Genomic DNA, 13,476 nt, shown 5'->3' on the forward strand with positions numbered 1-13,476 from the left:
CTTCACCTATTGGTGGTCACACATTCCACCACCGAAAAACTGGGCGGGATTACGTTACAACGAGCGACCACGTCACCGGTCACAACCTTTGATAGAACACGCCATCAGAGGGGTATAACCGGTACCCATGTGAGAGGTCTGGGGGGCCTCTTACATGGGTATCAACTGTACCGAGGCTGCATCCCGACGACCAGACCAGCCCACCTGGGACCCTGCAGAGCCCACCATAGAGAGTCTCAGGTGGGCTATACTGAATCTATGGTGTGCTCTGCAGGGTCTCAGGAAAGTCCAGCACGCTACTGCAACATTAGAGACCGCTGGGGGGGGGGGGGGGGGAGGATCCAGCTGCCTTTTATTGGGGAATGAGACAAGCGGGGGGAGGAGCTACCAGCGGCTGCTGACACGGGACGCTGCTGGACCCGGAAGACACGCTGAGGCAGACGGAGTGAGAGCAGCGAGGTGCGTCTGTGACATCCAGTCTGGATCCACCATAATTACCTAGCATCTGTCCGAAAATCATCCTTTTCCTGAGAAGTATACAGTATAAGTATTTTTACTGATGAGAAAGAAGAAACATAAAGTCAGCTATCTCTATGTCCAGTTTTCTCTAGAAAATTGTCCTTCATGTTCATACCTGGGAACATTTAGTAATCAATAAGTCTGAGACTGGGGTTAATTGGGAAAATTGCTGCCTGAGGGTGAGAGGGGAAGGGAGGGGTGTGTGCTGGTGGTCATGTTTGAGAGGGGGGTGGAGAGGGCGCTCTGGCTGGGGGTCCTAGTGGTGCACTGCCTAGCTCTGGCCACCATCCCACCCATCTCACTGACATCACTGGTTGCCAAGAGCTGGGCAGAAATCCAGCCACAATATCCTGCTCAACTCCTGGCAGACAGTGATGTCACTGGTTGCCAGGAGCTGAGCGGGATGCCGGCCAGAGCATCCGAGGTTGCTAAAAGCTGGGAGGGGAGATGTGTATGGCCCTTACCCATCTCCACGCCCGTTTTTAGTAACCTGGGATGCTCTGGCCGGAAAGGCGATGACAGGCTGCCTCATTATAAGGATGGCCCTGATCAGCAGCTTCAATAGTGATGCACAAAGTGTACCACAGCCATCACCATGGTTTTAGTGACAGGCCTGCAGAGGATTCAAGTTTAGTAATATAGACCTCTAAAAAAACAGTTCTGACTTGACAATAGGTAGACAAAAATGGAAATCCTGACACACAATCTAGATATTTCAATGTTACGAAGGAAGGAGGGGGGCGGTACAAGCAGACATCTTGCTTTACTCTGACGATCTCCCCAGGCTTTATAGAATGCTGTCACCAGGTAGTGGACCTTACTTTGCCTCATTCAGAGGCCTGGTCTTCAGCCATAGAAAAGTCAGTTTAGTGCTTGTTTCTTTGGAAAGTTTGCTCTTTCTCTATATAAATAAGTATTGCACTTTCATATATCAGTCTCTTAATGTCATTTGACAGCAATGGACAGGCCAGTTTATGCTAGCTACAAGGAGTTTACATGGTATGTAAACAGATTTGGTCTCCTTCTGCACTGCAAAGTATAAATAATAGTATTGAAGAATACAAATATTCATTTAGAAGCAGATATTTTGTAGCCTTGTACAGTCAATGTTTCTTGGTTCATCTGAACTGGGGTTTTTATAGATGATACAGCTGCAAAAACTGACATAATAGCCCTAAAAGATGGATGAAACAAATGTACTCCATGTTTTAATTTTACATAATAGATAATACATGAAGAAGTACAAGCTTTAAAAACTGTAACCAAACTTTCACAAAAAAAGTTCAGGATGTCATTAAAGAACAAGTCCCCCAAAACGTTTTTGCCTTTGTTGCTGTTGGCGGTTTTCCCTTACTTTCTAAAGGGTGAAATCTGCCTGATGTAAGTTTTAGCTGGACTCACACTTTAAAAGTAGTGGAAAGCGAGAACATAAGGTTTGTATTGGTTTTATAAAGCTAAATATTCTGATAAGTATTGTAGCAATGAAGCTGCTAGAAAAGTCAGGCTGGTCTATGGTTTCCATTGATGACCAACCCTGTAACTGGACCTGACACAACAATGGCAATAAATAGACTTTAGGAAAAGGGAACTCACCTATTAAGCACACCTGCTCTTTGAGTGTTATTTGATTCCTAGCACAGTTTATCTCTATTTAACAATAAATAGACTTTAGGAAAAGGGAACTCACCTATTAAGCACACCTGCTCTTTGAGTGTTATTTGATTCCTAGCACAGTTTATCTCTATTTAACAATAAATAGACTTTATTAAACAAACAGAAAAGACCTGAAGTAAAGCGTTGGTTACACAGCCACACAATAGTCATTGCAGTGGTTCAATGGCAGCGGTACAATTCAGTAACTCAATGAAGAGAATAAGAGTAAAGGTTGTTCTCCTTGTCACCTGTGAGTGGCCTTGCCTCAAATGCAGTAGGTAAGTAGAAAACGACACTGCAGGCAGTAATAAACACACGATGCAACAAATATCCCTAAGGCCCCATTCCACTGAGCGACATGAAAATCGCGCAATTTTCCGAGCGATTTTATATGTGCGATATTGCGCGACTTGTCGCTCTACGTCGCGCAACATCGCGCAACTTTTTCCTTTTGGGCTGTATGCAATCAGGAGCAAAATCACTCGAAATCCGCAGAAAAAAGGGTCATGTAGGAGCGACGCTACATCGACGAGCTACAAGCGATATTGAGCGGCGAGATGTGAACAGCTCCATTGAAATGGATTGGAGAAGCTACATAGAGCGATATCGCGTGGAAATATGAGCGATATCGCTGCAAAATAAATAAATAAAAAAAATAATAAGTAGCAACAAGGATGCAAATGTTACTGGTTTGAAACATGGAAGAATGAGCGACTATACAGTAACTATAGAATAATGAGAAGCAAGAGGAGTTATCATTAGGCCATGTGCTGGCTCTTTCTCATTTTACTTTCACTTTTTACAGGTAAGTATAACACTTTGATAACTTTTCAAACATTAACACAATGTTTTTCTCATTTTTTTCATGTTCACAAATAAACTGTTATTAATGTGCTTATTCACAATTTCAGATGCTCAACTTCACACTACTGTGTCTAAAGGCATGTGTTCTGCTATTAACAACAATAGAGAACAGTTTTTCCTACATTTTGGAATGACGTTACAATGACGTTTTCATTGTACCATTCCAATAGACATAGCCCATTAAACAAGTGTGACTACCCTTTGGCTTTAAACCAGCATCAATTCTAAAGGTGCCCATACACTGCACAATTATCGTACGATAATCGCGCAAAATCCTGCGATCGTATGATAATCGCAAAGTGTATGGAAGGCGTGCGACCGTTTCTACTGTACGGTCGCACGTCTTCCGTCGAACGAGCAGGCTTGGAAACCCGCCGAGAATCGTACGATTCTCGGTGGGTTAGTGGCCTGCTTGTTCGACAACTGCTTAACGGGCCAGTGTGCGCACGCGCACACTGCCCGTTTGCAGTCATCGGAAGACTGCCCCTCATTGTGGTCATCGGAAGCCCGATGATCGCAAGTACGATCTGCCTGTCCAAGATGAGCAGATCGTACAAGCTTTTAATTAGCTTACAACCATCGCAAGACAAAAGTCTTGCGATGGTTGTAAGGTGTATGGGCACCTTTCCACTTGCATACTTGTACAAAGTCAGGGATTTTGTAGGATTAGAGTCAGGTGTATGATTAACCAAATATATCAAGCCGGTGCTAATGATCAATTTCATATGTGGTTTGAAGCACAGTCATGGACTGAAACAGAAACAGCTGTGTAGGAGGCTTAAAACTCGGTGAGGAACAGCCAAACTCTGCTACTAAGGTGAGGTTGTAGAAGACAGTTTCATATCACAGGGCATACACCACGGCAAGACAGAGCACAGCAACAGGGCACAAGGTAGTTATACTGCATCAGCAAGGTCTCTCCCAGGCAAAGATTTCAAAGCAGACTGGGGTTTCAAGATGTGCTGTTCAAGCTCTTTTGAAAAAGCACAGAGAAACGGGCAACGTTGAGGACCGTAGACGCAGTGATCAGCCAAGGAAACTTAATGCAGCAGATGAAAGAAACATTATGCTTGCTTCCCTCCAACATTGGAAGATGTCCAGCAGTGCTATCAGCGCTGAACTGGAGGAAAACAGTGGGACCCAGGTACACCCATCTACTGTCCGGAGAAATCTGGCAAGAAGTGATCTTCATGGAAGAATTGTAACCAAAAAGTCATACCTCTGAAATGAAAACAAGGCTAAGCAACTCAACTATGCACAAAAACTGGGGTGCAGAAAAGTGGCAGGAGGTGCTCTGGACCAATGAGTCAAAATTTGAAATATTTGGCTATAGAAGGAGGCAGTTTGTTCGCTGCAGGGCTGGAGAGTGATACAATAATGAGCATCTTCAGGCAACAGTGAAGCATGAACCTCCATCATGCTTCAGGTTCCTCGGGCTGCATGTTGAGATATACAAGCAAATACTTATCCATCATGCCATTCCATCAGGTAGGCGTGCAATTTGCTACACAGTAGCATTCCACAAGTGTGCAAAAGACTTCAGCATCAGAAGAAGTTGGACGCCCTCACCTGCATTAGTCTCATGTACACCATGGATGCATTAGCCTCATCTACAAGGTCAGGTAGCTTCTTGAAAAAGGTCAGGTGAACTGGCTACTGCCCCTTCTGAACTCTGACCCCTTCTCCTTTCTCCCCCCGATGCTCCTGCTGAGGTGGCTTTGACGAGAATAGAGCCATTGGTGCCCATGGCACTGGCTCACACGCCTCCCGCCCTTCCAGATCCTCGTACATATCAGTTTTATTTAAGATTACATTATTTAAAAAGTTTTACATACCTGTAGAATAATGAGAAGCAAGAGCAATTATTATTCCACCATGTGCTGGCTCTTTCTCTTTTTTTACATCATGCACCACCTAGAGACTGCTTACAAAACACACTTTACAGAACTCAAAAAAATGTATATATATATATATATACACATACAGTATCTGTTTTTTGTTTTTTTTTAGAATTTTCAGTCCATCACACTAACTATAGAGGCCTAACTGCAATGTACTAAACCCTAGCTGGCCACTGGGTATCAATTTCTTATGCTTCCCAACTCCATCTAGTGGCCATAATGTAGTATTACATTACTAAACCCTAGCTAACCGCTGGCGGTGGGTATTTATTCCCCAAGCTCCTTAGCTCCATTTAGTGGCCATAATGCAGTATTACTTTACATTATATTCAACATAAAAGGAAATATAGTAAGGACTTTCATTCTTCTATTTGCACTGGATGAACATTCACAGGATGATTCCAACGGTCCACAAGTGCATCTTCCCATGTGAATTGACAGGCAGTTGCACAGCTTTGACCACTTGCAATATTCTCTGTGTGACAGCAATGAGATCTGGTCACTCCAAAAAGGAAACAAAGATAAAAGGTAAGAATTGTTTTTACTGGTTACTTAATATGAGAGCTGCCATGACTGGCTGTTTTTCACACTATAGGGTATTTTTGAAGGGTATTTCTTTCCAGGTCAAATGTAATATAAAGAACATACTGCATCAAATACTTACACCAATTAGCAATAACATTATAGCCACTGAGAGGTGAAGTTAATAACATTGATTATTTATGTGTTGCAAGCAGAAAAAATATGAGGATTTGTGCGAGTTTGACAAGGGTCAAATTTTGACTGGGTCAAAACAACTCAAAAACTGCAGCTCTTGTGGGATGTTCCCGGTCTGCAGTGGTCAGAACCTACCAAAAGTGGTCCCAGGAAGGAATACCTGTGAACCAGCGACAGGGTCATGGGTGGCCAAGGCTCATTGATGCATGTGGAGAGCAAAGCCTGGCCTGTTTAGTCCGATCCAATAGAAGAGCTACTGTAGCTCAAATTGTTGAAAAGCTTAATCCTGGTTCTGATTGAAAGGTGTCTGAACACACAGTGCATTAGTTTGTTGCATATAGGGCTGCGTAGTTGCAGATCGCTCAGGGTGCATGCTAACCTGTGTCAAATCACTAAAAGTGCATACAATGTCCCCACCCTTACTTACAGGACTTAAAGGATCTGCTACTGATGGCTTCGTGCCAGATATCACAGCATACCTTCAGAGGTCTAGTGGAGTACGTGCCTAGTTTGGTCAGAGCTGTTTTGGCGGCAAAAGGGAGACCTACTCAATAGTAGGTGGGTGGTCCTGAGGTTATGGCTGATCAGTGTTTTTCCTATGCTTATCACCGCCATCTAGTGGCCATAATTCCTTATTTTTCCACAGTACACTCAAAAATACACGACATATACTACTGCAATAATGTTCATTTTTGCCTCCATTCCCACAGAATGAACGTACATTCAGTCTTGTAGGATGAAGGGGTCTGCAATGTTTTTTTAAATAAATACACCCCATAGCCTGGCATCGGTACATTGGACACAAGCATGCAGCAAATGAGAGAAGTCCCAAACCCTTATCTCTATATTTTTTCAAGGTCAGTGACTCAAAGTGTTGACAACTAGACAACTAAACAACACTAGCTTTTCAGAAGGAGAAATGCTAGCTTAAATCTTTGTCTAGTCACAGGTTTCCTTTATGGTATCCAATGAAAATCAATAAAATATTTTATGACCTGCACACGTAGTGTGATTTATTAACCCTGAGAACAGAGTGTTTCCGCCTAGAGCTCACTACACCAAACTTTTGCTATGCTAGCTATGATCTGAATTTTCTTATCTTTTTTTTTTTTACTAATTATTTTTTATTGGACTCTTGCAAGTGAACTCTCAAGGGTCTAGTCACTAAAGGGTGAAGAGTTTGGAGAAGGCAGGAGAAGTGAACACTCTAGGGCAAAATAGCTGATTTGGAAAAATTCTCCAACTCAGCTCACTTTCCAGTTCAGCTATGTTGTCCTAAATTGTTCTCTTCCCCTTCCTTCTACAAACTCTTCACACATTAGTGAATAGCCCTGACACTGTGTATGTGGTTTCTTCATGACATACTGTATTTTACCACAAGGTGTCACTGTTTGCAATTTTTGCAATATTTTCGCCATCATCATTTCATTGCTTGCTACAGCAGTTGACTTGACCATAAACAGATTTCAACCATTAACACATATTGGTTTATTCTTATTACCATGTTAAACAATGACAGATTCATATTAACACATATACTAGCTCCCTCTTTCATTCACTAATTGAAGTATAAGTCCACTTTTGCTGAGAAATAAACAATCCTCCCTGACAGTTATGTACATTGCAAGCATTTTATTAAACTTAATTCAAGATTTCTTCCTGCTGCTATTTGTATTTTAACTCACTTTCTACTTTTTTGAGTGGGAATATCCTCCTGCTCTAGACAATGGAGCTACCTTCAGGCAAAAAGGTAAAACTCAATCGATGAACTGCTAATGCTAGCCAGGAACCCTGCAGTCTGCAGGCTTCCCACATCTGTGTCCAGGGTCGTTTTTTGTCATGTATTATGTATTGTGCAACTTCCTGCTTTCTCGCTCTCTTAAAGAAGAACTCCGGCATAAATATTATTAACCCTTGCAGTAGTGTTACCCCATGCACTGCAAGGGTTAAGTTCTTGTTTTTGTCTAGGGATGAAAATAGCAAAGAAATACTCACCTGAAACACAGAGCCGGCTCGCTCCTAGACCAGTCCCCGCAGCCTGCCTTCTCCTCCATTCCAAGGATAGTCCCACTGCAAGGATTAAGAATATTAATGCCCGTGGTTCTTCTTTAAAGTGTATTTCCACTTTTGCAGTGAAATTTAAGAAAACCCCACTATATGTCTGTTATGTGTTCCCATTTACACAGAATTCAACTAAGAATCATTTAAAAAAATATATTTCTTACCTTTCAGCTGGTGAAGGCCTTTGCAGATTTCAGGCGACTCCGAGCAGTTTGAAAGTGAAAGCAGATGGACAAACTGACGGACAGACTGAGCTTCCTCTCATTACCATACAATGCTTCTATTATCCCCATTATCCCTGGATACCTCCAACCTACTTCACCTGTTTGGTGATTGTGAAATAGCCCTTGAGCACAAGGCTCTTGTCATTTCTATTAACAAGAAGTATGGTTTGATTTGTTGTTATTTGTATCTAGTTGACATTATTATCATGATGTTTGTTATGTATTTTATTATTATATATTGATTGATCTTTGGTACCATATTTTAGATTACTTCCAAACTTCCTGATGAAGCACAAACAGTTGCAAAACGCGTTGAAGATTGGGCCCACATTGGACTATATCAAAACGATAAATTTATGCTTGTGGACTAGAATGAAAAGAAATGAGAATAATGTATATACATATGTGGGCTCCATAAGGAGGTAGTTTGGTTTTATTGTGCTATTGTACCATGTTGAAGATATTCCTGATGCAACCATGTTCTTGAATCATGTTGATTTTAAATTAATACAATTTATATTTTTGTATATAACGAAATGTGTCTGATGGACATGATTTATGGCTTGGACACCTTAAAAGCCCCATGCTTCTCACTTCTTTGTTTTCTATGTATTACATCAGGGGAAATCTAGGGAGGATGTTAAGGGGGTATAAAACACTTGAAGTAATATTAAAAGAGAACTATGGGGTAAGTGTTTTTCCCCATAGTTCTCTTAAGGGTCACGGGAGGACATATACTAACGTCCTCCCATGACCCAAAGCTCAGTATATTGCGCAAGCTACAGCTCGCGCTATACTGAGACCACTGCAGCCGGGACGGATCCCGACATTACTGTCGAGATCCATCCAGCTGCGTGAGTGACAGCTGGCTCTGCCTATCTAGAGGCAGAGCCAGCTGTACCCGTCCTCTCCCCGTCCGTTCCATCCGTCAGCGCTGGAGGATCGGAGCCGGGAGGGGGGGAATCCCTGCAGGGAGCCGTGACTGACAGGGAGATGGTCTGAGCAGCTGTTTACCACAATGTACTAGTATGCAAAGCATATTAGCACATTATGGCAGACTTACCTACAGAAGTAATCCCCTCCAAAACTGCTCTCCACAGTCATTGGCACTTCTGTCTTCTTCTGGTCCTCTTCCAGGTTCTGAAGCTTCGGCTGCTTAATTGGCCAGGCCCTTGATGCGACAACTTACACGCATGAGCACCGGAGTTGCTCCATCTCGGCAAGAATCTTGCCTTGACCGTACACTGAGATGCGTATGCGTGGCGCAATGTACAGCTGAAATGCAGAGGTAAATATATATGGCAGAAGAAACTTACACAGTCTCTCCTGCCAGAGAAAAAGAGGGATTTATGGTTCATTTGGGTTATTTTGGAACCAGAGACACAGAGGCCATTATGGTAAGTGGTTTGTCCGTGAGCTGTTGTGTAGCAACACCATCCACATAACACCCACAATGGAATACTTATCTCTAAAGAACATGTATGATAAAACATGTGGTTGTCTTCCTTTTTCCCTTTTTAATAACAACCTATAGAATGTAGAAATTACCTCCACCGGTAAATGTTTCACTTGCAGTGTATATGGTCATAATAAATTATTATTGGTCACAGGATGAATGATATAATTAAAGATGCTCAGCATGTTCGGCCGACCCGAAGTGCAGAAGGAGTTCGACTCAGCCGATCCAACATCTGGATCGACTGAGCCGAACCTCCGGCAGGCTACTCGCTGCTGTTCGGGCTATTCTTAAAGATGCCGAACAGCAGTGAGTGAATAGCCGAATGTCGTTGAGCGGCATTCGGCTCGGCTGTTCTGCTCGGTCCCTCAGAGGCACCGAGCAGAACAGAAAAAGAGTGAAAAAAGTAAAAAAAAGTAAATAGAAAATACACCTCATTCTTTGCACACATATCCTAACAGTCACACCGCACCTATACATAGTAAATTTGGGGCTCATAGGCAAATTAGGGCTGGAAGCCTACAAAATCCCACCTCCATTAAACATTTCTAAACAAGAAATGTTTAGATATTTTGTCAGGTTTTATTGCTATCTTTACTCCACTGGGTAGTTTTCATCTCAATTTTTTGCTGCGCATCACCAATACAATAAACTGAAGAGAATGGAGGTCACAGTGATAGGAAGGAGCAGATAGAAATAAAAAGTCACAAAAGTTCTAACCTTTCCCGTCCTGTTACAAAAATAAAATAAAGGTGATGTTGTCCCCCTTGGAGATATTTCACACATATTTGGGAAAGCTTTCCAATTGGCCTACATACAGCAATAAAAATATCTCAAACAATTAACACCTATCCCTGACTTCAGGACACTGTGGTAATTGGATTATGTTCATTAAAACAGTGTGTTTCTATAGCTTTTCACACCTTTAGTCATGTTCTTGAATAAACAACATTTGCCTTGACCCATTTCATAACTCTATGGATTAAGGATTTGGAGTAGGGTGAGTTAGTTGCCTATATGCAGTGGTGTAACAATCACCATAGCGACCCAGGCGGCTGCTATGGGGACCGGGGCACAGGCTGGCCCGGCCTGGGTCACTATGGCATCTCACGCTGCTGGCTGTCACTGGCGGCTGTAAAGAGAAATGTGCCACTGTTCAGATCACTGGCAGTGATCTGTGCAGCGGCGCGTTCCTCTCCACAGCTGCTGCTGAGTCAGTGAGAGCCAGCAGCGGCGGTGGAGCAGGCTGGACCCAGCAGAGGAGGAGGAGGCGGGGCCCGGGGATGGCATCAGAGGAGGATGCGGGGCCTGTGACGGGGGAGGGGGCGGGCCCGGTGATGGGGGAAGGGGGCGGGGCTCATCACCGACGGTGGAGGAAGAGGAGGCGGACAGGTAAGGAGTGTGACCAGCCCACCTGAGGGTGACCTTGCAGAGCCCACCTTAGAGAGTCTATGGTGGGCTCTGCAGGGTCACCCTCAGGGGGGCTGTGTGGGATCTCAATTGGGCTCGGCAAGGAGTGTAACTAGAGATCAAAGGGGCCCCATACAAAATTTTACTATGGGGCCCTGTGATTTCTAGTTACGCCCCTGCCTATATGGCTATAAATTATGGGGTGTGTTCACAACACTCATTTGAACTGAGAGAGCCACTTGGATGGCTGGTAAAAATAAGTCCAGTGGAATGTGATTGACTACTACTAGGCGACAAAGTCTATCCCCCCTCCACCATCAACTCTCTAGAACAAAAACACACAGTTTGGCTAGAGTTGGGCTTTAACCTGAATTTAGTAAGATATATCGCTGCTAACAGGATTTCCTTGGATGTTGAACAGCCCTAGAATGTGGCTGCTGGCCAAGGAGGTGATTCAAGCTGCATTTCAGACATGTTAGGTAACACATGCCACGTTCTGCCACCAATGACATTTATTTCCCAGTAGTAAACTAGCGCTATAAGTGATTCAGGACAAGAGGTCATTTGATATGTGTGCTTTCATTTATTTACCCTCGCTGAAACCTGTAAGTGAAGGTAGGATATACAGTGTATGCCTTTTACATTGGATCGTGGGCCATAGAGCCAGGCTAGGAGAACCATGTGAAAATCTAGTGGGTTCAGACTTGTAAAAGTGCCTGTTTCCAGTGTATACACTATAGGGCATTTTAGTAAATGTTAAAATCAGCCATTTTAACTCACCCTAAAATCTAGCGAGTCACCCGCTTTTTTTTACCTCTCTCACCATGTCGCTCTGATGTAGAAATCATACATGTCTTATTTTATTCACCAAAGACCGGACCAAACCCTGCATAGATCCCAGGTGACCCGTATTTTGCAAGACAGTCCTGTCCATATGTGTAAAATAAAGTAAATGTTTATTTTGCTATTTTTGAGTCTGGTTTCTAAAATGTTGACATTTATATAGGGATATTGCGTGGTGCCATTCCCCTTTGTATACACACTGGGTATAATTATCTGTTTTTTGTTCTTTCTATGTAAGTATGATCTCTTTATAAGCCATGCCAATTACACAATGTAGCTGCACCTACTTTTTGCTGCAGGGCATAAAACGTTCATATTACCCTATAAACCAGCCTTTCCCAACCAGGGTGTCGTGGAACCCTGGGGTGCCTTCTGTTTTAAAGGGGGAACTGAAGTCTCTGATGGGAAGGGGGCTACTGATGTGAAGAGGAAACTCTGGTGTGAAAGGGGACGGATTTTAATATATAAGGGGAGCTCTGGTGTAAAGGGGAGCTCCTGATGTGAAGGGGGCTACTGATGTAAAGGGGGACTCTGATATGAAAAGGGGGCTCTGATGTGAATGGGGAACCCCACTTTTTTGTGTTTTTGCATGGGGCCCCTGCATTACATTTTAGATTGGGGTGCCTACTTTTAAAGGGGGCCTGAGAAAAAGGTTGAGAATTGCTGCTATAAACGATCCTCGCAGGTTAACATCCCTGTGAAATAAGCCTGTTGTCTGTCGCATCTGTTGTAATTGCATTTCTGTTACAGGGAAATTATGTCAAAGGTCTGTAATGGAGCTGTAGTAACTTGGTTTAGCTGGGTGGCTGCTTCGTACTTTGAAGGGTGATTAGTAGCGGCTCATGTCACACAGCTTACATAAGAAGGCATGTGATACAGATAATATATTCTAGATATAAGAGAAGTAATTTACATCAGGTCACTTTCTCTTATATATTACTCATTAATTCTAAATGACCTACTCTGAATTGTGTGGTTCACAGCAAATGTATGAAAACTCAATCTCATTTTCCAATCTTGATGTTACAAAGTCCTTGTTATCTTCAAAACTCTCTAGCTTTTTTCCTACCAAATTAACATTCATAGAGAGCCTCTTATCACTCTGCATCTCAAGCTATTTACAGCGGTGAATGTAATTATCAGTGCTCGTCAACAGAGAACTGGCAAATCAGGAATCAAATCACTCGCCTTAAAGGTCTTCCCGTATGAAGCTTTTAGCAGCTGCATAGACATTGTTGTATGTGACAAGCGCCTGAGGAGTATATCAAGGAACATAATGGAAAGACAAGCTCCACATGTGCCTGTCTATGACAATGAGTTTTTAATGCCCTAATTCTTAGCTCTGCCTGATAAATTAATATGGTATCTATAAATAATGTGCTCTGACCTATTTTCTGCCATCAAACAAACAGCTGTTAAAATGACTGTGACAAGAACTGACCTACCGCTTATATTAATAACAGCATGATGGCCTTTAATTAAATGACATGTGATCCTTAAACTGAATTTTGGTGAGATCCATGACACCAACTACAATCTATGCATGATTTTCTGCACACATTGGCTTATGTGAAACAAACATTGAGGCTGGAAACATACCTTTTCGTTTTAGTGCATTTTTAGTACAGACATTCAGTAACAGGGACAGAAAGAAGCATCAATGGAATACGTCACCACACTTGCATTCCATTGAAAATCACAAGTCCCTCTACCGCAGTGGCATATGATATGGAACTTGTATTTTCTACATTAACAGATCCTGGGGCACAGCCGCACCAGGACCGCAATTCAAGTAAGGGGGGGGGGGGGGGGGGGGGGGGGGGTTTAG

The 13,476-nt window shown here is 42.9% G+C and overlaps 1 protein-coding gene across 1 annotated transcript in view; it reads right to left on the reverse strand.

Annotated features, from left to right (window-relative positions):
* Positions 1–13,476, reverse strand: part of LOC108801662 (G-protein coupled receptor 35-like) — a 76,935-nt gene that overhangs the window by 55,588 nt on the left and 7,871 nt on the right. The window contains exons 3-6 of the mRNA XM_018573564.1: positions 9,003–9,110; positions 8,033–8,086; positions 7,650–7,724; positions 389–527 (exon numbers count right to left, since the gene is read on the reverse strand). Coding sequence (XP_018429066.1) covers positions 389–527; positions 7,650–7,724; positions 8,033–8,086; positions 9,003–9,110 — 376 coding nt within the window. The remainder of the gene's footprint in view (positions 1–388; positions 528–7,649; positions 7,725–8,032; positions 8,087–9,002; positions 9,111–13,476) is intronic.

Source organism: Nanorana parkeri, unplaced genomic scaffold (genome assembly GCF_000935625.1).
Source record: "Nanorana parkeri isolate BGI_ZX_2015 unplaced genomic scaffold, ASM93562v1 scaffold2428, whole genome shotgun sequence".
In the NCBI taxonomy this organism is placed as follows: domain Eukaryota; kingdom Metazoa; phylum Chordata; class Amphibia; order Anura; family Dicroglossidae; genus Nanorana; species Nanorana parkeri.